Source organism: Nelusetta ayraudi, unplaced genomic scaffold, assembly GCF_046127955.1.
Source record: "Nelusetta ayraudi isolate G7.1 ecotype Tasmania unplaced genomic scaffold, CSIRO-AGI_Nayr_v1 ptg000205l, whole genome shotgun sequence".
Taxonomy (NCBI): domain Eukaryota; kingdom Metazoa; phylum Chordata; class Actinopteri; order Tetraodontiformes; family Monacanthidae; genus Nelusetta; species Nelusetta ayraudi.
In genome coordinates, this window is record NW_027466254.1 from 277675 (window position 1) to 300546 (window position 22872).

The following is a 22872-nucleotide window of genomic DNA, read 5'->3' on the forward strand; positions in this document are numbered from 1 at the left end:
TCTGTGCATCAGTGCATGCAGCTCTAAAATAAATACGCTTATTGTATTGCTGTGGGTGTGTGTGGTTGTGTGCATGGCACCCTCACCGTCATCCATGCAGCCTCACCCAAACCACGGCCATTTAGCAACTGCTGAGACTGCGCCATGCCTACTTATGATCTCTCTGTGTTCATCTTTGACCACAAGTGAACTCAGAGACATTTCTTTGTCGCATTTTCTTGAAGATTTCGCAAAAATTGACAAATCCCTACAGTGTAGATTTGAAGCTGACTGAAGGATGACTCACTTCTTTTTTTTTTTTTACGTTTCAACTGATGGTGTTCATTAAATTGCAGTGCGACTGTAGATTTAATGCATTAAACGCCTCTTTTTTGATATTATAGAAGATTGCAGTTTCTCAGATGTGACTGTGCCGCTCATTTGTAAGCTCAGACTCTGTGTTGTTTATCCAGACGTTCGGGCACCCGGCTTTCAATGACATCATGCTTACAGTGTGTGTTGCAGCATCCAGCAGGTTGTTACATGTAGAAACAGTGCCGGGCAGACCCTGTTGATGCAAATGGCTCGTTCTTGTCGTAACACTGAATCACTGTGCAGGACGAAATATGAAAATAGATGCAAATTTGTTAAAATGAACTGTCAGGGTTTTTTTTAAAGATGTATTCAAGTGTCTGTCAGGTAATGGTACTTTTGATGACATTTTTTTTTAAATCAGAAATGTCGGTAATATCCAATAAGATATCAGCATCAAGTGTATCGTTATGTTCCATGTCAGTGAATGTTGAATTTTCATTTCTTTTTTTTCTTCTTTGTGTTGTACCTTTCAGAAAACATATTTCCACCCCTTTTTTAACTGTTGATTTGTTCCAGTGGAAATTCAACATGTATTTTTATTTATTTATTTATTTATTTTTTTTAATGCTTCCAGGCAGATCTGCCGCAGAGCTGGGCGGTCAGGAGAGGGACGGGGAGAAATCTGACCCTGCTCTCCCCAGCTGCCTCTGACTTTAGCAGCCAGCCATGGATGACAACGCCTCGCTTGGAAAAGTCAGCAGTTCCACTGAGTCCGTCGCCACCGTCACCAGCGAGGAGTTTGTTCTGGTGCAGTCCAGTGCCGCTGGTTCACCACAAGGCTCTGGAGGCAAACCCAGACTCAAGGTTGGAACTGAACAGCGACAAACTTTCAAACACGGCAAATATGTGATGCCAATTCCTCCAGGATTTAAAGTTCCAGTATTGTAGCCTATTTAGTTCATAGCCTCCCATAAAAAAAGAGTATTTTGAGTTCTTGTGTAAATATTGTGATACTGTGTTGTACCTTCCATACATTTCGAAGAAGACAACACAAGGGATCTGCAAGGTGGCCCAATGTCTGGCTGAGGGCGTTGTCACAAACCAAGGAGAGTTATTAGAACCCCTTATGACATCACAGAGTGCATTTTGGGTGCTTTGTGTTTCAACTCGCATTCTGAAAAGTGTATGAAGTCAAAGATGTCCCCCTCCTCATTTATGGGAAATTCACAGTCAAGCTCAGTACACATATTACCCTGTATAACAATGTTGTATGGGGCCTTTAACACAGCTGTAGAAATCACTACACAGAGGTTGTACAAATATGAAACGACACTTCTCTTAACTACACTAACCACATTGACTTTGTCTTTGCTTTACATACCTGCAAGAGTTACATCAGGCCTGGTTTTAGCTGGTGAGAATGCTCTGCTCTGAAAAACAGACGTGTGTGTGTGTGTGTGTGTGTGTGTGTGTGTGTGTGTGTGTGTGTGTGTGTGTGTGTGTGTGTGTGTGTGTGTGTGTGTGTGTGTGTGTGTGTGTGTGTGTGTGTACATATGGAAAGAGCTATAACTCCAAGAAAGTAATATTTTTGTATCTCAACCTTATTTTTTTTCTCTCATCCCTCTTTCATCTCCACTACTAGATGTCCTGGAACGGAAGTGAGCAGCTGGAGAAAGCTATGGAGGAACTGTTAGACGATGACGACGGTGATGATGAGCCGAAAGTGGAGAAGAGCAGCGTGGAGAAAATGGAGAAGCACAGCAAGCCCGAGACTGAACCCCAGGAGCCCAAACCTGCAGGTACAGAGACTTGCTGACTGTTTGCTCTTCCTTTGCATAATCAGCCCGACAACAAAAAATGAAAATGTTTTGGCAGCCATTTTGCTTAATTCTATGAAATATTAACGAAGAATGAAACATCCCGTGGGTCATGTTTGAGTCACCTAGGGTCGGAATGAGATCAGCGTGTGAGGCTAGGATGAACACATGATACCAACCAGAAGTTAATTCTGTCATCTGTGGTTGAGGATGTAAGCATGTGTGACTGTTTCACACTTCTGCTAACGCTTTTCACTTTCATGCGAATTGATGGTGAGCCACCACGCCACAGCTCGAACAGGAAAGGTGCGCGTGTCTTTGCAGAACTGCAGTTGCAATAAGCAAATTTGAGTCAGCTCAAAGCAAACTGAATGTTACTTTGCCAAATCCCTTGTGTGCATTATAAATTAACTGATTAAATCAATTGATTATGTATTTGCTTTTGCTGAGCCTGAGGCTGAGAGAGCTCGGGGGAAATGGTGATCGTAGTTCAGAATAAGGCAGAAACAGCAGCAGTCCTACTGTTGCTTTCATTGTTCTCCTTCCTGTTTGCATAGTCCCAGGTCAAAGATAGGACCCCCACCTTCCTCTGCATCCCTCCCCTCTTCCTTTGCAATTCTTCCTTGCCTTCATCTTATCTTACTGAGTTGAGCTTTTAACAGTTTACGTTTCAAAATGTCCCTCTTATCTTTAAAGAAAAGTGGTGTCTTTAAAGAAGGGAGATTAGATTTGAAAGGCCAGGTCTCCCCTTTTCATGTTTTTGTACTTTTTACTTTGTACCATAGGGATTTAGACTTTTTTTTTTTTTTTTAAACATACCTGAAACTCATGCCGACTTGTGGTTCACTTGACAAACACAAACAATATACCCACATGTCCTCGTCCCAGAAGCAGGTCCAGCACCAGCCAGCCCCACTGCGCCAGAGGAGGACAGCGTCCAGTTCAATAAGCTGTCTTATCTGGGCTGCACCTGGGTGAAAGCCCCTCGTAATGAGGCCGAGGCACAGAGAGCCATGGTGACCCTGCGTGCTGAAAGTGCCATTCCCATCCCCATCACCCTGCATGTCCCGAGTGGGCCGGATGGCTCCGTCAGGTCAGTCACACAATAAAAACGTGTTTCCACGGTTTTTGAAAGATTCTGTGTCACACTGTTCACACCACGTGAGTATATTTAACCTGATGATCCGGTGGACAAAAGCTTTGTTCTCAGATATGAAATCACTCCTCTGCAGGATCGTGGACCAGGCTTCAGGAACAGAGATCGCCTCTTTTCCCATCTACAAAGTGCTGTTCTGTGCTCGTGGACAGGAGGGCTCAGTGGAAAGTGATTGTTTCTCATTTACTGAGAGTTACCGGAGCTCAGAGGATTTCCAGATTCACGTCTTTTCGTGCCACATCAAGGAGGCAGTAAGTTCCAGCAGAGTTCCAAAAGATCAAATAGTGCACATTTAACACTGTCAGTACGGATCGGTGTATCTTGTTAAAGCAAGATACAGTTTGCAAGTGGCATACAAACGGGGAAGAATATTAACAACAGAATATTGAAATTCAAGGGTTTTTGAAAGGACAGTATGAGCTGCTTTGTAGCAGGAAAGTGAAACACGATGCCTCTAGTTTACTTTACACGAAGGTCTCATTTATCCATCCATCCATTTTCAATAGCGGCTTCTTCCTGATCTCAGGGTCATGATGGTCTGCTGGAGCCCATTCCAGCTAGGTCTCATTTGTGATGAAATTGAAATAGAAAATGCAAAAAAAATAATAATTTGAATTAATGGCATGCAGTCAGAAGAGTTCATTGAAAGAAATATTTTAACAAAGATTTTTTTTTTTTTAGATGTGTAGCATAAATGTACACATGCTCACACAGAAGAATAATTGCTCACCATAACTTGTACTTACAGAGGCTTACCAGGTGGGGGCACTCTCACCTTCTCGTTTCTCTCGCATTTCATTGTAAATCTTTGGTTTGGGGTTTTCTGCACACTATTAATGGGAACATTCTCATAAAGACAGCATATTTAATTAATCTCATCTCCCCCCTCCATGCCCTCCTCCAATGTATTTTTGCACTGATAACATAAAGCCAAACTATTAGCGTTATTGGATTTACCCAATAGGTGACAATTGACATTGTGCCATTCTGTTTATCTTTCCTTTCTATCCAGGTCAGTCGCATCTTGTACAGCTTCTCCACAGCTTTTCGTCGCTCCTCACGCCCGGCAGACATCAGTCACGCAGTGCCATCCAGTCGGCCTGACAGCGACCTCTACACTTTCACTGTCGCGTTAGAAATCAAAGAGGACGATGGCAAGGGTAACTACAGGTAGCTTGTCCACACGCACGCATGTCCACACGCACGCACATGCGCACACACACACACACACACACACACACACACACACACACAAAACTCACACACGCACAGTGGGGGGTACATGTTGAAATGAATACAAAGTGCAAGGAATATTTTATTCATATTGGGAAGACGTAATGTATTCAGTCGCACAGACATTAACACATACTGGCCCTCACTACTCAGACAAACACAATCCAGAATGGTGGGCGTTAGCTCATTTTCCGACACAAATCGCTATTTATCTTTTTGGATGGGAGTGCAGTGTGCAGCCACGTCTTACGCCAGAAGTCTGACCTTGTGAACGCACGTTTGATGTCAGAATTTTTAGCTGGGTAGTTATAATTATATCTTATTATATATCTTAAATGCAAGCCCCGTGCTTACTATTTATTTATTTATGTGTGTGTGTGTGTGTGTGTGTGTGTGTGTGTGTGTGTGTGTTCTTTGAAGACACATGAGAAATATTTTGAAGTTAAAATTTTACCATCTAAGTGATTATTTATTTACAGATTCGCTTCCTGTTTGTGGCTCCTAGTAATCACTCTTTCCAGGCTGCCAAAAAGGCTTTTCTTCTCTTTAATTACCTGTACACATAATGGCAAACCTGCTGAAGGCATGCTGAAATAAGAATAAATGAATAGTTAGTTGTTATTTAAGTAATGATTGTTTTCAGTTGCCGCTTTTATTGACACTTGTTCATTTGTACTCAACGCAACTGGTCAGTTTTTGTGAATTACTTATGGCCTCTGGTTTAGAATCTGCAATGTTGTTTTGCATGTTCATTAAGGAGTGCCAGTGTGTCCCTCTATTAGCACAGTTCAAGTTTACCTCCCATTTTCTTTGCTTTTTGCACAAGATGTCAAATATTTTCAAAGGGTTCTGCCTAACTGAAATCTAACTCTAATTATAATTGTAATGATACTATTAAAATATTTACGAACATTTTATGTTCTATCTTGAAGTGGACATAATCCACTAATTGATATTATTAACCAATTTGAATTTAAATATACTGTATGACTGAACAAAGAAGAACGCACACATTTTTCAAATGTAAATTAAATTGTGTCCAGATATATTCCATTGTACTGAAACCTGTAAGTACATATTATAACCCCGCCATGTTTCTCTTCTCCAGCCCAGTGCCTAAAGACAGAGACAAGTTCTACTTTAAGCTGCGACAGGGTGTGCAGAAGAAGGTCGTGCTCTCAGTTCAACAAATGGGCAACAAGGAGCTGGGCATCGAGAGGTATGGTCAGGATGCTCATAACTCCTGTTCATTTTTTACGCTCTTATTTTTTCAAAACAAACATTCATTCTATGTCAAATAATATTTTGTTACAGATAAACATGAGCTCACTTCAAAATAAAATTGCCAGCCATCAAAGACTGTAACCTTTACTCTGCTATTGCTTTATACTTTGTGTGTTTACAAATCTGTGGTATCTGTATTCGAAGTGGTTTGCTTTTGGTCCTTTCTGGAGAGCTCTCAACAGAGGTCAAATGAGCAGAAGTGAAGGAGAGTTGAGTCGGTGTCGAGCTTTTAAATCGTGGCTTTTCTGCTGGCTTCCCACACAGCTACACAATCCTCGTGCCTGGTTCAAACTTGCCATCAGTAAATTATACTGCTACTGTCTGAATGAAAACACCAACCGCAGGGCACACCTACACACTGCCAATAATCCAGCCCCCCCCCAGATATACGGTAATGTAATGTGACTCAGGCCCCTGGAACGCAATCTACCTGTACTTTAATCTGTCACCATTTTAATCTGGCGCACGCTCTCGCGGCACAGTGGCATCAGAGAACCAGGTCATCCTTATCATTATGGTTGTTCCTCCATACAGTCTGGCCTCCTATTGCTATCACAGGGAGACAGGCTGTCCTCTCTGCTCTCCCCTGTATTTCTAGTCTGTAGGCCTGTTGTTTTCAGAGTTGATCCTTTCTGCTCTTTTGAGTCCGCATTTTACAAGTTGACGCTCAGGTTTAGAGGTCCCGCTATCGCGATTGTTGTAACTGCCAGTCTGTACTCCAGGGGTTCGGCCTCACACAAATAATATCCAGCAAACATATTTAGCCCTCAAATGTGCTCCATTTTAACCTCCTGCTGAAACAGAAATTTACTTAACATTAATGAAACAAACAGCTGTTGGCACCCCAAAAAATGAAAAATGGAATTGAAGTTGTGATATTGGTCTTCAAACTTTCTCTGTGCCAACAGGCATGCTTCCACTCGGTCAGTTCCAAAACTTTTCAATTATACCATATTCAGTTTTATTTCAGTGAGTGTAATGTTTTTCATCTTACATGTTTTGTTTGATTAGTACCTTTTATTGAAATCTGTCAAAGCAACTTTTCATTTCCAGTTTTTTTTCCTCCTTGTCACGTGGGATTGGTTGATGTGGTGTGTTATTATATGTACGTATGCTGTTGTGCCTCCTCTTAGGTGTTTTGGGATGCTTCTTAGTCCTGGGCAGAAAGTCTCCAACAGCAACATGCACCTTTTAGACATGGTGAGCCATTCCCTACGATCATTTTCATCTGAAAACAATTTTTTTTTGCCCTTATAAAGAATAATTTAGCATATCTTGAATTGGCAAACATGCAAACAATTGTTTTTTTTTTACTCATCAAGCAGTAAATTTTTCTCTGTCCTGTCTGTGGTTGTGATTTTGCTGACTTCAGAAAAATGCGCAGCATGTTTTAGTTTGTTTTGAAAGGAGTGTTTGATTGATGCATCGTGTCACGCTCACTCAGGAGTCGATGGGGAAGAGCTCGGATGGAAAGGCCTATGTGATCACTGGAACATGGAACCCCAACATGGCTGCCTTTCAGCCACTGAATGAAGACACACCTAAAGGTGAGCTGTGTGAAGGCAGTTTTACACTTTTATATCTGGTTTAATATAATGAATAGATGAGCTTATAAAATCAACAACTAACTTTAAATGGCATTGTAGAAAGTGTGTGGCACCAGCACACATACACGAATGCGGTGACATCACATACATAACGTAATGTTTCTGTGTGGATATAATCTATATTTCTAATGTACGGTTTGTGAACTAAGAGCCACCAAATTGTGCTGCTGGTTGTTGCAAATGTTGCACTATAAAGGGTGATCTTTCCATACATTACTGTTCAAAATGTGTTAAGGCTCTGGCCATAGCTCAAGGTCACGCCTTGGAATTATGCAGTGCTGGCACTGAAACATGGATGTTATAATTGCTTTTGTCAATTCTCCAGTGCAAAACAGTCACAGCGCCTGGCCTTGCTGTGGCCCTTTGCCTGTCAGGACGCAGACTTGTCAGAGTATTTTCGCACATTAAGTAGTGAATTTGTGTAAAGCTGTGGAGCCAGCAGGGCGACACGCAGGGAGGCCGGATTGATTTGACCTTAGCTTTTTGTGTATGCAGAGCCTCAAATAAAAGCGGAAAAGATCATGGTCTATTGCTAATTAGGCCCAGAATGTTGTGTTCATATAACATTTACTTTGTGCAATCCTGCAATGTAATTGTATTTACTACTTTATTTTCACTCACAAAAAAAAGCTGAATCGTTCAGTCTGCCCAGGCTGAGAGCTTGCCTCACCAAATCTATTACAGCGGACAAATTAGACTTCCTGGCAACTTGCTGAGCCCACTGCTCTGAGACTTTGACTTGAAGGTGGAAGGCAAATCTGTCAAAGCAGTTTACCTCATGAGATTCAGGCGTTTTGAAGCCTGATAAGTAGGAAAGTATATAGTATATGAAACTTTGGGGGGTTTTTTTCTTTACGTCTCTGTAAAGAAATTTTGACATTTTGTTTGGGTGGTTATGAACGAGTGGAGGCACTAGAACGTGTCCAAATTCTTGTAGCTCTCTCTGTTTAGCTTGTTAGTTGATTAAATCAGCCAACCTTTGCTGATTATAATGGCGCCTGAAATCAAGGCTTTGGCCTAAATGATCTTTTCCTAATGAGTGATTATTTGGCTTAATGCTCAGGAAGTTCCACTTTGTTTCATAAGTGATGTAATATGAAAATCATCATTTTAGTTTTCTCCAAAATCAGCAGAACAAATTTCTGAAGGTTTTCTACCATTGAAGTATGTCAGGTTACTAATGGTGGCAGTTTATAGCCTCGTTACTCTCTCTGAACACTGTACAACAATTAAATGTCTGAAAACTAATGGAATGCTAAATGCATTATAATTGTATTTTTGTTATAATGCAGGAATCATTCATTTAATTTAAGTAAGACTTTTCTCTTTTTCTCTCCTCCTTCTTCTCCCACGCCACTTTTTTGTTGTTGTTCGTTCCAGACAAGATGGTCCACGTGACTGTTGCAGCAGACCTGGTGGTCACCGAGGTGGTCGAGCCCGTTCGTTTCTTGCTTGAAACTGCAGTCAGAGTATATCCATCAAATGAACGCTTCTGGTACTTCAGTCGCAAGACCTTCAGTGAGACCTTCTACCTCAAACTCAGACAGGTATGTCTATGGAGTGATTGCAGAAGGAAAGTGCATTTATTTGATTTTATTGGTGTAAAACAGCAATTATCAGCCTGTAACAGATTGCACAGAGCCCCTCAATGGTCTGACCGAACATCGTTGTTGCACAAACTGTGCAGTTATGTATTTACACATCTTGGATCATGCTCTTAAATAGTCAAGACAATGCCTTTATTAATTCTGTCAAGCCAGTTAGTTGTCCTGATGATCTTAGCTGCATGATCATGTGAAATTGCGTCATTGTGCAGAAAAAAACATATTTGCTTTCAGTCTAATCAGTTAACATCAGTTTTACTAATTGCCCCCTGGGGATTGATTAAAAGCAGCAGTAAAGCTTAATACCTTGAGACGTTGGCTGTATTTATTTATTCATGTTCTAAAACGATGCCATGGGCGCAGATGACAGTTCGAAAATGTATTTCAAATCTGTTTTAGTCGCTGTTTCTCCTGTCAGCTTAGAGTGTTGATTAAATAAATCAGTCAAAAGAGTCTAAACAGAGAACTTGAGCAGGAAGGTGTGAGCCAAATTTCTTGTCCAGGTTCTGAAATTCCGTCACATGAACCTATTTAGCGGTGCTTGAAAAGTGGAACGCTGCATCTCGACTACACCCAGGGAAAATGCTGCGGCGAGTGGAGGGCCAGCTCGGAGAGACGTGTGTGGTGTGGAGGAGTGGGTCAGAGCAGGCAGAACTGCGGGCGTGGTGGTGTGTCAGTGACCGGTCAAGTTCTGTACCCGCGAGAGCTGAAACAGTCGGCCGATGTAAGATGTGCGCTTAAAGATGCCAGAAACCCGTCAGCCAACCGACTTCGATTCCTCCTCTCCCTCTCCATCTGTGCTCCTCCTTGTCCGTTCAGTCCATCTGCCTGCTTCTCATTCAGGCTGTTGCGTTGTTGTTTTTCTGTGTATTATTTTCCTCACCATTCCAGGGAAAAGGTCTGAGCCAGGTGTGTTTGTGAGAGGGCTTGTTAGCTTTTTCTACAGTTCACTGAATTGTCCTTGGAGGATTTTAAAGGGGCTTTTTAGTTTAGCAATTTAGTTTGCTGGTGGTCATCTAGCGCAGGTGCAACAGTGTCTGCTAGTCTGCCAATAAAAATAATCTCACCCACTCTCCACACTGTACCCCTGAGGCAAATAGGTAGTCAGTCTCAGCAGCAGTGTGGTTATACTTGTAGTTGTTAGTCGGCTACGGCAGCAACACAACTTGTTGAACTAGTAACCAGAGCAAAGTAAAATTCTTCCGCTGCTGAGGAACTGTGGTTAAAAGGTCATCCAAGGTCGTCCAACATGAACATTAGTTTGTTGCTTTCAATAAACAAATAAAGAATAAAAAATTGCAAGTTCACTCTTTCTCGTCATTGACAAAATACATTTTTTAAAGTAAACCTATTTGGGTGATATGTTTTTCTTTTTTTAATATTACATTGTGCCGGCAATGAACTGGCAACTTGTCCAGGATGTCACCCTGCCGTCACCCTTTGACAGCTGTGATAGGCTCCTGCAGACCCCGGCAACCATGAGTGCAGGAAGAAGTGGGTATTGAAAATTGTTGGATGAATGGATGGATGTTACATTGATGCACCAGTGAGAGTATTTCTATTTCTCGGACCATTCACAATGGCAGAGAATGAAGCACAGTTCAATAACATTTCACCTCATTTTAAATCAGAATCTGAAACTTGCTGCTTAAATTCAGCATGTTGCCCCACCCAGTTTCCTGTGTTTTTGGCGCTGCTGCTCGCTAACAAACATCCCACTCTTTAGAACATTTGCAACTTGGGAGTTTCTTCTCCGTCTGTGTGCACAGTGCAGAAAATGAAGCGAGCACATTCATTTAACTCTCGTGGACACAAGAATAGCTTGTCAGCTGTGGTTGGTGCTTAAGAAATACAGTCAAGCAATGAGCTTCCTCTCTGCTGTTTGAAAGCAGGTCTCTTTTAGTGGGCCATGGGGAGCTGGCAAAGCAGCGTAGTGTGAAGAAGCTCTGGATTGTAGGGAGCTAATAAAAGGCTCTGTCTCATTATTGGCATGTGGGTAATTAACAGCGGCGGTCTGACTTGTACGCCTGATTGCCTCCATAGTTATCTCCTTAGCAAGTGGAAGTGTGTTGGACTGCTGCTGTGGTTAAGAGCTAATTAACAGATAATATTGTGTGGAGGTTTTTTTGGATGATGGTAATCAGAGGTGATGCACATGCATTGAAAAATAGGCAGTGCTATTGTCTTGGTCCCCCCCCCCCAAAAAAAAACAAAAAAAAACAACCTGTAATTACCCAGTTGGAGTACCACTGCTAGACAATGTTTTCTGGGTAAGAACAGCTAGTCAGGCACTTGGCCCGTTTGTTATTTAAGTCAAGGTTTGGGAAGACATTGTATGTGAGACTGTGAAATGTGCCTAACCAATACTAAAGAAAGTGTTGATTCTTACAACATAAAGGTTGTGCAGCTTCTAAAATGTAGTTACACAATCACTTTTTACTGATTACTTACTAAATAGTTTTCAACAGAACATCTTCATCTAATTTACAAACAACATAATCTGACATTTTTTTTCCTGGTCATCATTATGTGCAACAACATATTTTTTTTTTTGGCCTTGTCGTGTGCCACGCTTATATGTAGTCTTTCATAATGTCATTCTTAGCAATTGATTTGTCATAAAAGCCCTTTTCATCTTTTTTTAAAAAGAAAATGAACAGAATCTAATTTCCCAATTTGTGCTTCCATCACCGACCTGAGTTTGTCATCAGAAGCCTCGCGAGTGTGCCAGTCAGTAGGTGATTGATTGATTCAGCTAGGTGGAGGGGCGAGCCAATGGTATTACAGTAATTGAATGGAGCAGAAATTGACAAGAGCAGCTTATGAGACTCAAGGTCAAGTCTGCTTGTGTGTCTGTTTCCTTCTGCTTTTATTTGTTGCTGCTGGGATTATGAGGAGTTGAAAGACTGAAAAAAAAAACCCAACTCTGTTTGCCACTTTTACTCTGACTTTGAAAAGAAAGCTTGTTGCAAAGATGAATGACTGAACGTTACATTCCCTTCTTTGCAAATTGTTGGTAACTCACCCCCCTGCCCCGCTCCATACTGATGTTTGACTTGTCTTTGGTGGGTCGAAACAGTCTTAACGTCAGCAAGATCTGTTACAGGTGATTATACACCAACTGCTTTTGATTCCTGCTCGCTGAAATTTGTCTAAAGAGTTGCTCGAGAGCCGACTGTCTCAGCATATTGTCAGTGAGATTTTCTCTGAAGTGACATAATTGCCTTAATGATCCTTGCGTTTGCATATGTGCTTATGTGCGCCTCTGTACAGCAGACGCCGGAGAGAGTGGGTCAGGGCGAAGCTGTGTACGAGGTGGTTAGTCTTCAAAGAGAGGCGGAGAGAAGCAATGAGGAACGTGGTCGACTGGCCTCGCCCACAGAGGAAGAGGAGGCTGATGAAGGTATGAAGTGTTTCCTCTTTCTCTTCTGCAAACCCCACTCTGTCTCTCTCTTTTTTTGGTCGCTCAAGGTAATCACACTTAATTCACTGTATTCTTACGTGGGTTTTAAAACAATAAAGCAGTGAAAATTTGAATTAGAAAGAAGGTGTGTAGATGTTTACGCAATGGAAAGGGGGAAAATAACTCAAACAATAGGAATATGCATAATTTATCAGTATCTTTATCTTTTAATCCGAGTAACCTCTAAATCTAAATAACCAGTGTCTTATTTATCTTTCACACATAATGCAGAAAAAATGTTTTATTAAGCTCTTAATATTGACATCTTCCCCTCTACCCATACATATTTTCTTAATAGTTGGCCTTACGTTGGTTATGTTGGTGCTTGCACTTTTACACTTTCAGGAATGAATTTCTGATCATGTGTTATCTAAGAACTCTTTGAATTTTTTATTCAAGAAATTTGACAGAATTTAAATTCTTTCCCAATTTGCTCTTTAATCACTGATTGAATCACTGATCATTTGGAGGCGTATTAGTCTGTCTGATTAAATGACCACAGCTTCTTAGAAAAGCCTATTTCAACCACTCACATAACAATTTTCATGTTCTTTCACATAACTGTATTGAGATGAAATATGGGCTAAAAATGGGATGGCTGTGTAAATCTTCTGTTTCTCTCCCTCTAATAGAATTTGGAGGCCTTTATTGACCTTTTATGGAAAGAAAAATCATGATTGCTTTTCTTCAGTGCTCAGAACAGTACTGTTTTGTAAGGCTCAAAAGATTGTACCTCTGAATGTTCATTTACAGACAAACAGTTTTTTGTTGTTGTTGTCGAGAACTATGTATTGGCTAATATAAATCAATGTGAAGTTTCATTACGTTTAGACACATAAACAATGGCAGGGTTGTATATGTATGCGCATGGTGTGTTTGTGTGGGTTGCTCGATAATATCACAGTATATGCTGCATAGTCCTGGAACGGAGGGCTGCACATACTGAATGATTGAAAGCAGATTTAGCGTGTCTGTGTATGTTTTGTGGTAGCAGACAAAATCTATTTGTTAGCACTTTGTGTGGAAAGACATGCTTGATTGTAAATGCACAGTGTATCAAGTGTGACTCGTTATGCCTAGAACCCACTGCAGCCCTGACACACCCTTTCTGGATCAAAAGAAAAGACGTTGTGTGCAGTATTTCTGCCTCTTGTGACCGCAGTGGCCTTGTCTATTGTTATCACTTTAGTTTGTCTGCCGCTTCTTCTCAGACCATATGCTGCCCTTGCACAACCTTGAAACATTTTTCTTAATTAGAACAATCATTCACCCAAAAATGACGGAAAAAGTGCTGATTCTGGATGATTTTATTTCATCCCATTTACTCACTTTTTGTTTTCATTCTCAAGAATCAATGTTCCAATTTTCTATGACATAGCCTTACTCTGCTCCAGAACATAATGCAGCACTTTAACTCTGCAGCGCAAGAGGAGGTGATGGCCTTTATTTGCATAAAGCAGAGCCTGTGTTTATTGCACAGTTTGGGTTGAGTATAGCTGATATAGACAATTAGTGTAGCACTGTAATGCATCTGCTGTCTAGAACTCCAAACTTCATAACAGAAATGGGCACCATAGACTTTATGATCATGCTGCTGAGTTTTTTTTTTTTTTTTAATGGTTCTTGGTAAACAAATGGCCTGTATGTGTTTACCATTTCCATTATCCATCATCGATTATTCATCCTTCACGCAGTGTCAAAGCAGTGGTGACGCCTGTCTCAGCTGTCTTGCGGCGAAGTCAGGGTTACACCACGGAAAAGTGGCCGCGACACAACCATGAGCACTCACACTTATGGACTGGACTAGTTCAAACTCAATTTGTCTAATGTATATGCGCTTGGACTGTGGGAGGAAGCCAGAGTACCTGGAGAGAACCCACAGGGAGAACATGCAAACTCCACACAGAAAAGGCCCCAAACTGGGAGTCTGGCCCACAACCTTCTTGCTTACCGCTGCACCACCACGTCACCCTCCATGTGCTGAGAAGCTGAGTGTAGAAATTAAAACAATGACCGCTGTGGGTCACATGCCAGCACAGTGTGTATGTTTCCCACATCTATGACGGCAGCTTTGCTGGAGGGATGCAGGCAAAACAGGCACAGAAAGGGGCTGCCGGACCACAGTGATTCCGACGTGTGCACCAACCACTTTCAGCCCACCAATATCAACAGGAGTGGCATTTTCAAATGTTCAAGTGTCACAGATTGGACCTTGTAACAATTCAGTGCGTAAGCTTCAAACATGGCGGTCTTAAAGAAAGCGCTCACATCTTAGACCGACCTCACCTCATTTAAACAGAAACCTTTGTTTGTTTTCTTACATTAAGGTAACACTTTTTTTTTATTAGACGTCCAAAATGTTTTATTTTATTTTATTTTATATAATGCCTGTAATGCCAGCTGTCCAACTCCCGTTGTGACTGATACTGTAGTAGCCATTCAAAAGGCCTTTCCCTTCTTTCATTTCGCTCATCTTCCCCAGAGCTGGAAATCGACGACACTCAGGGCTGGAAAGCCAGACGTCGACTTCATTGTGTTGAAATGAATACGCTGCCAATGTAGATGCCACTTCTGCAAGCACGCTCACGCTCCCTTCGTGCTGCCCATCATCCACACCGTCCCGCCTGCCAACCCCCCCCATCCTTCTTTGAATGGTGTGGAAAATGGGTCGGAAGCTGTCATTTACCCCCTTCTCCCCCCAGCGTTTCCTTTCTCGGCATGGTTTCTGATTGTTTTGTTACAGATTGTGTTTTTCTTGTCACGCTTTAATATATACGTACTCTTTCTGCCACACACAGAATTACTGTACATTCCCTTTTACCCAGAACGCACAATGTGGCCAAATATTTTCATCATTCTACATTTAGATAGAGACACATAGTGTATCTGAATGAGGACAAGAACCTGATTCTCAAATTATTCAGTTCTACTGTAACAGGGGGGAATTGGAATTGGAATAAAGAATAAATCAAAACTGTATAAGAAGGTATGTAAAAAGAGGGCCCTACGGGCAGCCACCTTTCTTTCACTTTTACATAATGGATGTTATCCTCTGCCACCTATATACTGTAACGTCAGAGAGATCCAAATTGAAGGTGGTCTTGCAGTGAATGCACGGCCCCCCTCCGGATTAAAAGGTAACTGTAATGACCCTCGTTTCCACACTTCCTTTCATCACCTGGTTTGTTGGCAGCTGCATTAGACTCACGCTTCCTCGCCACGTGGCCCGAGCCATTCTGAGGCAGCCACTTTGTGCTGCCTCTGACTCATTTGAAAGGACTCATCAAGCATTTATAAAGACCAGAGAATCTCCCGCTGTGGCTGGAAAGATGTGCCGGAGCAGCACTGCATGGAGAACGACATTCCGCCCATTTTTATCGAAGAAAAAGACATATTGTCCTTAATGCCAAGACTTCGGCAGCCTTCCAACACTTTTAAGGACTTTTGCAGTTAACCTGAGGTCTAGTTTCATACAAAGTTTTATAAAGCAATGTGGCCTTGTCTGAAGTTTACTTCAAGAATGTTGTCTTTTAATAGCAACTCAGAAGTCACATTTTTGCCTGCACTGAGCAAGTTGTTGATTTCTCCCAAATAACAAAAGGCAGCTTGCGAAAGGATTTGTAACTGCTGACACTTAAGGGTATGTAACTTGAAAACAAAAATAATTACCGCTGATATTCTGTCTAAAAGAACCTTGACAAGAAACATCATTTCACACCCTGCTTGTATAGCTGCTTTAACGCTGGTGGGGGCCGTATGGGACAGACACATTGAACAGACTCTCCTTCTTAAATTGACCACCCTCAGGTTTTGTTGGTATAAACATGTGCTCACGTCTTTGGCCGTGTGAATACCTTTGTGGACTGTTTATGGTTATTGATGCGGGTGATCTTTGTGTGGAGATTAGTTTGTCTTTCCAACAGCAGGGCAGCACAGACATTCAATCAGTGCTGCTGCTACTGCATCCAAACACAAGTGGTTCGCTGTGCTGATTGCCTCTTGTCTGCCCCACAAACAACCAAAACAGGAGAGCAGCCTTAATGGAAAGTGTAGGCACTGCACAGGCCACCGGCTCTGCTCGATCTGCTTGGGCTGGTACCATTATCAGGCTTTGTTGCTAGACCTTTGCAGCGTGGAAACATCTTTAAGTCGCAACAAAAGAAACTCTCGCTGTCTCTAGTTCTGTTTTCAGGCGTTCACTCACGCGTTCTATGTTAATTTCCTTTGTACATATGTGTTGTTGTTGTTGTTTTTTTCTGCAGATAGTGATAGTGAAATCTCAAGTGGGACGGGAGATGTTTCAAAAGATTGCCCAGAGAAGATCTTAGAGTCCTGGGGAGGAATTCTCAATAGATGGTAAGTATTTTGTAGAGGATCTGAAGTTGAAAATCAACAATGAAATGCTTTTAAATGGAAAGTGATGTTTCTTGTAAAGGCCTATTTTTATACCTATTTTTCATTATGGTTTTCTGTGGAGCAGCTTCACGCAAATAAAAATCCCAAAATGTCTATAGATCTTAAGAGAACTACTAGACCTCAGCTTGGGGGTTTCTGCACAAATGCCTGGTTTAAGCTTCTCCCAGAAACTGGTGCGTTCTTGCACCTTCTGCGTATTTGGAAGGGGAAGCAAGCAAGCCGGTTGCAAGGTGGTGCCATCAAGGAGGACAGAATAAACAGATGACTGGAGGTGTTTGATGACTGGATATGTTTATTTCTCTTTTTGCACATGTCCTCGTCAATTGGTAGGGTTATATTTAGCATTGATGGGAAATCATTTTAAAAACTGGACCATTTTCATTGGTCTGGAGAACCTAATTAGCCAGTTGCTGCTACATAAATTGCTGCCAATTTGTAAAAGGTGGGCCTGGGTTTTCTGATCTGATCTTACTGTTTTCCTGCTGTTGCTGTTGCAGGATTTTGTAGCATATGGCCCCAAATACATTTTTAATGAGATTTTAGCCTTTACTTTCAAGAGTAAGATTGTCCCTTATGTCGGATCTGTGTACAATAGCACTACCTAAACTCGCCCCCTTTTAGTCCTTTTGCCCAATTATGTTTGGTGCGGCACTCTGTGTAATATTAATTCTTCAGTCTGACGTCCATTTAAATCCACAATGACTCACTTGGTCTTTACAGTGACACTGCGCAAATGTCACTTATACACACTTGATGTAATAAATTAAACCTGCCTGGCTGTAGCACTAACTCATATTTGAAGTGGGCAGACTGGGTGAAGTGAGATTTCCAAAATAATGGAATGTGTGCCTTTGTGTTTGTATCAGGCATGGGAACCTGTCTACCCGGCCCAAGGGTTTGCCCTCACTGGTCCGCAGCGGCATACCTGAGCCACTCAGAGCTGAAGTCTGGCAGCTGCTGGCTGGCTGCCAAGATAGCCACGAACTGCTGGAGCAGTACCGCATACTCATCACCAAGGTAAGGACCAGAGAGAGAGAGAGCGAGAGAGTGCCATCACCTGTTATCACATGTCTTGTTTCTCCACTTATCTCGTTACACATGAAACAGTGCCTTACAAATGGAACTTGTTTTAATAATCTCTTCATCTGTCTGTTTGTATAGCCCACAAACATACACACTAGAGTACGGCAGCTTGTGTGTCCGTGTAAGCCGATTATTTGATTAAAACATGGGTCCAGGGTTTCCTTTCGACAAGTCGTCTTTTCTGTATTCCTGAAACGCATGTTTAGCATGTTAGCCCTTAGCACTCTAAAGATGCCTGCTAACATTTACAATGACTTGACAGATTTTGTCTCATTGGTTGTGGTTAAATAAGAGCATTGGTGCCAGTAATGAATAATTGTGGAGTTTATAGAGACGAGAGATAACACTCGCCCTGTGCTTTTCCTTGATCTGACACTACGTGAGATGATAACAAAATGAACCCATGCGGTTTTAACCTTAAACCTGCAGGCAACTCTGACATTTAGACATGTGACATCAACATAGTCAGCCATTGGCTCAGAGATCCCTATTGGGTTTTTGTGTTTTGTTTTTTGTTTTTTTACCTCAAGTGTTTTTTTTTTGTAGGTGTGCAACTTCATCTCATTTGTCACACAGTCCTCACACGCTTTGTTTTTTGTCTTTCTTCTGTCATTCCCCTTCGTAGTTTGACTTTAGTCACTGATTCGGTTTATGGCTTATTCATTCATTATTTTTTTGATATTCCATTCTTTCAACATAAGTAGCTTTTGTGAAGAAAACAATTTTTCCCACTTGGTAAAATGGTAAAAATGGTATTTGCTATTCTTGGGATTCAGCATGCAGCAAGCTTCTTCTCTGGATTGTGTTGACTTCACCTGTTGGGAAATTTGTCTGATACAAAGTCAGCTGACTGAAGAAAGACACTAAGAAAGGATTTTTTTTTTTTCTGCTGTCCCTCAATTTTACATAAGGACCAAGAGCCCCTGCAGCTCATCTCAGTTATTCTCATTCCACTGGCTGAGCCGTGCCCACATCCTCGGTCTTGCTGGAGTAGTGATGGTATTGATAGAGGGGTGGCGGGGGCTATAAATAGCTGCGCCAAATGAATAGAACCGTTGAAAGACGGAGGAGGGAGAGAAAGAGGGAAGAGAGGCAAATAACAGCATCTGCGAGGGCGATGTGAAGCTTATTAATCTCTTTTGTCAGGGCACATTGATGAAGTTAATGCTGATTGAATTTGAAGTTACAGTGCTGTCACCGGTATAGAAGTGGCAACAGTGGAAAACAGGGCTGTGAATCACAAGCACTCCTAACATGCATTTTGCTAGTGGCCCACAACTCATGGGTGTTGAAGCAGGTTTTTCTTTCGCCAGAATAACAAAGCACACTGATAGAATGCGCCACTGTGTCCTCTCTGCTACAACTGTACAGTATATCACTGTAGACATCATCTAAACTTTAAAACGTATTCATTATAATTCCGTCATTTTAATTGTGGTTTAAATTTTATTTTCATTTTAGATTCCAATTCAATTATAATTTATCACAGCTGCCCAATATATAATGCAGTGAAAGATACACTTGAATTTAAATGAATAAACTCATGCCATTTTTCTCTTAGAAAGTAGAAAGAAAGGCACAGACCAAGAGGTAGTAATAAAAACAAGATTTTAGTTCTGTGATGAGGACATTTTCCTACTTTTGAATGAGATAAATAACTGGAAATAAACTTATTGTAAACGTAACACTAGGGTACACATATTTTCATTCTAATACTGGATTATTTTAAGTTTTCTTTACATTTGCTCAGTGTTTATTCGACATGCTGTTATGTACTACTATGTACGACTGTACGACGATGTTAATAAAAGCTAATTTGCTAAATATTTGTAGCATGTTGCCTGTGGATGTCTAGGTCAGTGTCAAAGCTGGTAAGTACCGTATTTGACATTGTACCACTATCTTTCACAGTCATCACACAGGGATACACAAATACACACAGTCACACTATGTCACGATGCCTTAGGGCGACTGAGAAATTAACAAATAACTCTCTTCCAGCTGGCACTGCACTACATTAGGGGTCTTGGGTGGGGGTTTCACTGGTGACATTTCAGCAACCTTTACGTGTCCCCAGAGCTAAACAAGCCCAAGGTGCACTACCCCGCTTGAACCCACAACAAAAAAACTTAAAAAGCTAGGCCAGCATTGCACTGCCCTGCTTTTATAAATAACAGCCACACCACACTAGCAGACAGGCTGACACCAACTTTGCACGCAGTCATTGGTTCTGCGTGCATTTTTGCAGGCCGTATGTTATCGATCCTTATCTTCAAAACTGAACTATATGGTGCAACCAACAATTAGCCACAAGCTCGGGTACTTCATATATTCATTCGTTTTTTTGGCTAAGCACCGTTTCCAAATACTGTGAAATGTTTGTTTACAATGAAGCTAAATATTGGCTGCCTACAGACTCAATTTACTCGATTTGGTACTCAAATATCAGTTAGATAGGCTGTAATGAATACTGCAGCGCTTTTTCTTACTGATCGGAAGATGTCTCCTTTTTTGGAGTCATATCTTTTTTTAGCGCTTAACATCTGATATTGTTAGTCACAAGCTGGTTATTTATTACATAATTGGAGCAAATACTCATGAATATAAATACCCAGACTTCCTCAGAAACACGATGACTCTTTGTGATGTGTATTTGAAGTGTAAAGGGTTCGCTACTGCAGTCACGTATAACATATGAAATGATAGGAAATGGAGATGTATAAATAAGTCACACCCCAAAGGATGTGAAATTTGTCCTCCACATTGGACCCATCCCCTGAGGGAGTGGGTCATATCAAAGAAAAAAAAAAAATCCTCTGTTTTTTTATAGGCCTTATTAACAGGACAACCCAGAAACACGAACAAAGCCCGCATCCTCACTGCTATTCCATCTGACCTGTCTGTAGAGATCAGCTGTACACTGTACAGCATGGGCACGGAACAGCAAAGAAACCCCTCCTCCTTTCCTTACAATATAGGTCTATTCACAGCAAGCTCCGCAGTCCAGCTCTGTGTGGGCCTTGATAATGCAGCCCTTTGGCACCTATTCACTTATCCATTGAAAGAACCAAGCCAGTTTTATTAAGGGCACACTGCCTGACTTCAGCAGCTTAAGGGAAATCAATATTTTTTAAAATATTACATTCACATCATAATCTTTTTTACAGTGTGTTTTTTGTAGCTGTGATTTTTTTTTGGAACAGTGCTGTGTGTGTGTGTGTTCGCATTGCCTACTGGATTGACTGATGCTGATATGAAAACTCAGATTAGGGAGATCTATTGTAACATTTGTTGTTCATTTGTTTGTTACAAGTTAAACATTATACTAAAACCTTTTAGAGCAGTGTTGTTTTAGCCTATTTATTTATCTCCTGAGTGTTCGTCACGATACTTGGGCGAATTTAGCATTTGAAAAATGAGGCCAGGGATGCACATTAAACCCTTATCTATACAGAGCAAGGACAATGGTGGCTCCTTTGTAATGTGTATGTAATGTAATGTGTATATAAATATATATAGCTGAGCCCAAGCATCATGACAGCTCTTTGCACATGTGCTGTAACATCAAATGAAGATGATGGATGGCGAGTCCAGCAGGAAGCCTGTCTTTGACCTTTAGCTCCTCTTTACCATTCAACGGCAGTGACTGCAGTGCACACACACGCTGACATTGTGCTCGAGGTGAAAATGCTAGAGATATTTGTCTCCCTGCGATGAGGCCTTTGAACATAAATTGGCATCCAGTAAAAGTGATAATAAAGCCATTACATACGGCCATAACATTTCTCCTTCTCACCCTTCATGCAGCTTCTGTGTATGATCAAGCAGAGTTTTATCCTCAAGCCATATTTCCTTTTTTAATCATCTCAATAATACTAACTAAGGTGAGTAAAAATGAAGCGTGCTTAAATATACTGTGATCGCACTTCATACTCCTGAGAGTGCTTTTGTTGTAACGCAAACAAACACTAAACTCTTCATCTGTGCTATAAGACTGTTAGTGAACATGTTAGTAAACAGTGGGAGGGCTAGTTGAAAGCTTTGCCAACTCCTGATAAATATCAATACAAGCTGTGCCTGCCGAGCTGGTTTAGTCTTGGTCTGTTGACGGTGCCAGCTGAATGTTTATATCGAGGCAGTGAACCAGCTCTAATCGACATTACTAACCACCCTCCTCTCCATGTTGAAGCCCGCAGTCTCTCGGATGGTTGCCAGATATTTGAGCAATGGAACTGACATTTGTATTCTACCCCACAGAAAGATGTAAAGACAAGAAATTCTTTGACAACCAGCCTTACAAACAACTGGCTCAAGCCGGTCTGCCCTACAAATTCTGACAGACCTCAAAATACTCCAAAAGATGATTGATTACACTAACATTTCTAACCTGGGGATAGAAGAAATAGATTTTCTTGTTTCTTCTAGAAGTTATTCTGATGCCTCATTGATGAACTAATTTACGAACAGTACGAACAAGATCTCGCGGCACAAACTTTTCTTTGGCGGACATCACAGGCAGAAACTACTGGCAGTGTTTTTTTTTTGCTTTTATTTTATTGTGTGTGAGGACATTTAGGGGTACAGTAGTGTTGTAATGAGTCACACATTTATAATTTGTTTTAAGTGGTTTTGTTATTGGGGCCGATATTCAGTCCCAATTGATAAGTGGTGACGCACAGTACTTGAATGTGACGAGCAAATCCCATAGTAGATTGAACATTGTATTCTGATGATACTCTCTGGTCATACTTACACATGTTGGGACCGAACTCAGATGGGACTGAGAGGCGGGGAGAGGTCGGAGGCTGTGAAGCAGTGAAAGGTGAATCAGCTTCCAGCTTTGTTTTCAAGAAGTCCTGCTGGTTTTGTTTTGGAGCAGGATGAATTATTAACGGTGGCCTTCTGGTCTTGTTTT

The 22872-nt window shown here is 41.4% G+C and overlaps 1 protein-coding gene across 3 annotated transcripts in view; it reads left to right on the top strand.

Annotated features, from left to right (window-relative positions):
• rabgap1l (RAB GTPase activating protein 1-like) overlaps positions 1-22872 on the top strand; it is a 76320-nt gene that overhangs the window by 3532 nt on the left and 49916 nt on the right. Inside the window, exons 2-13 of one of the 3 annotated variants that reach the window (XM_076015979.1) lie at positions 929-1158; positions 1937-2093; positions 3000-3204; positions 3344-3518; positions 4280-4437; positions 5609-5719; positions 6918-6984; positions 7229-7331; positions 8772-8938; positions 12269-12398; positions 16721-16814; positions 17741-17891. In XM_076015979.1, coding sequence (XP_075872094.1) covers positions 1021-1158; positions 1937-2093; positions 3000-3204; positions 3344-3518; positions 4280-4437; positions 5609-5719; positions 6918-6984; positions 7229-7331; positions 8772-8938; positions 12269-12398; positions 16721-16814; positions 17741-17891 — 1656 coding nt within the window. In that variant the 5' untranslated portion in view covers positions 929-1020. The remainder of the gene's footprint in view (positions 1-928; positions 1159-1936; positions 2094-2999; positions 3205-3343; positions 3519-4279; positions 4438-5608; positions 5720-6917; positions 6985-7228; positions 7332-8771; positions 8939-12268; positions 12399-16720; positions 16815-17740; positions 17892-22872) is intronic. The other 2 variants (XM_076015980.1, XM_076015981.1) reach the window with 2 other exon arrangements.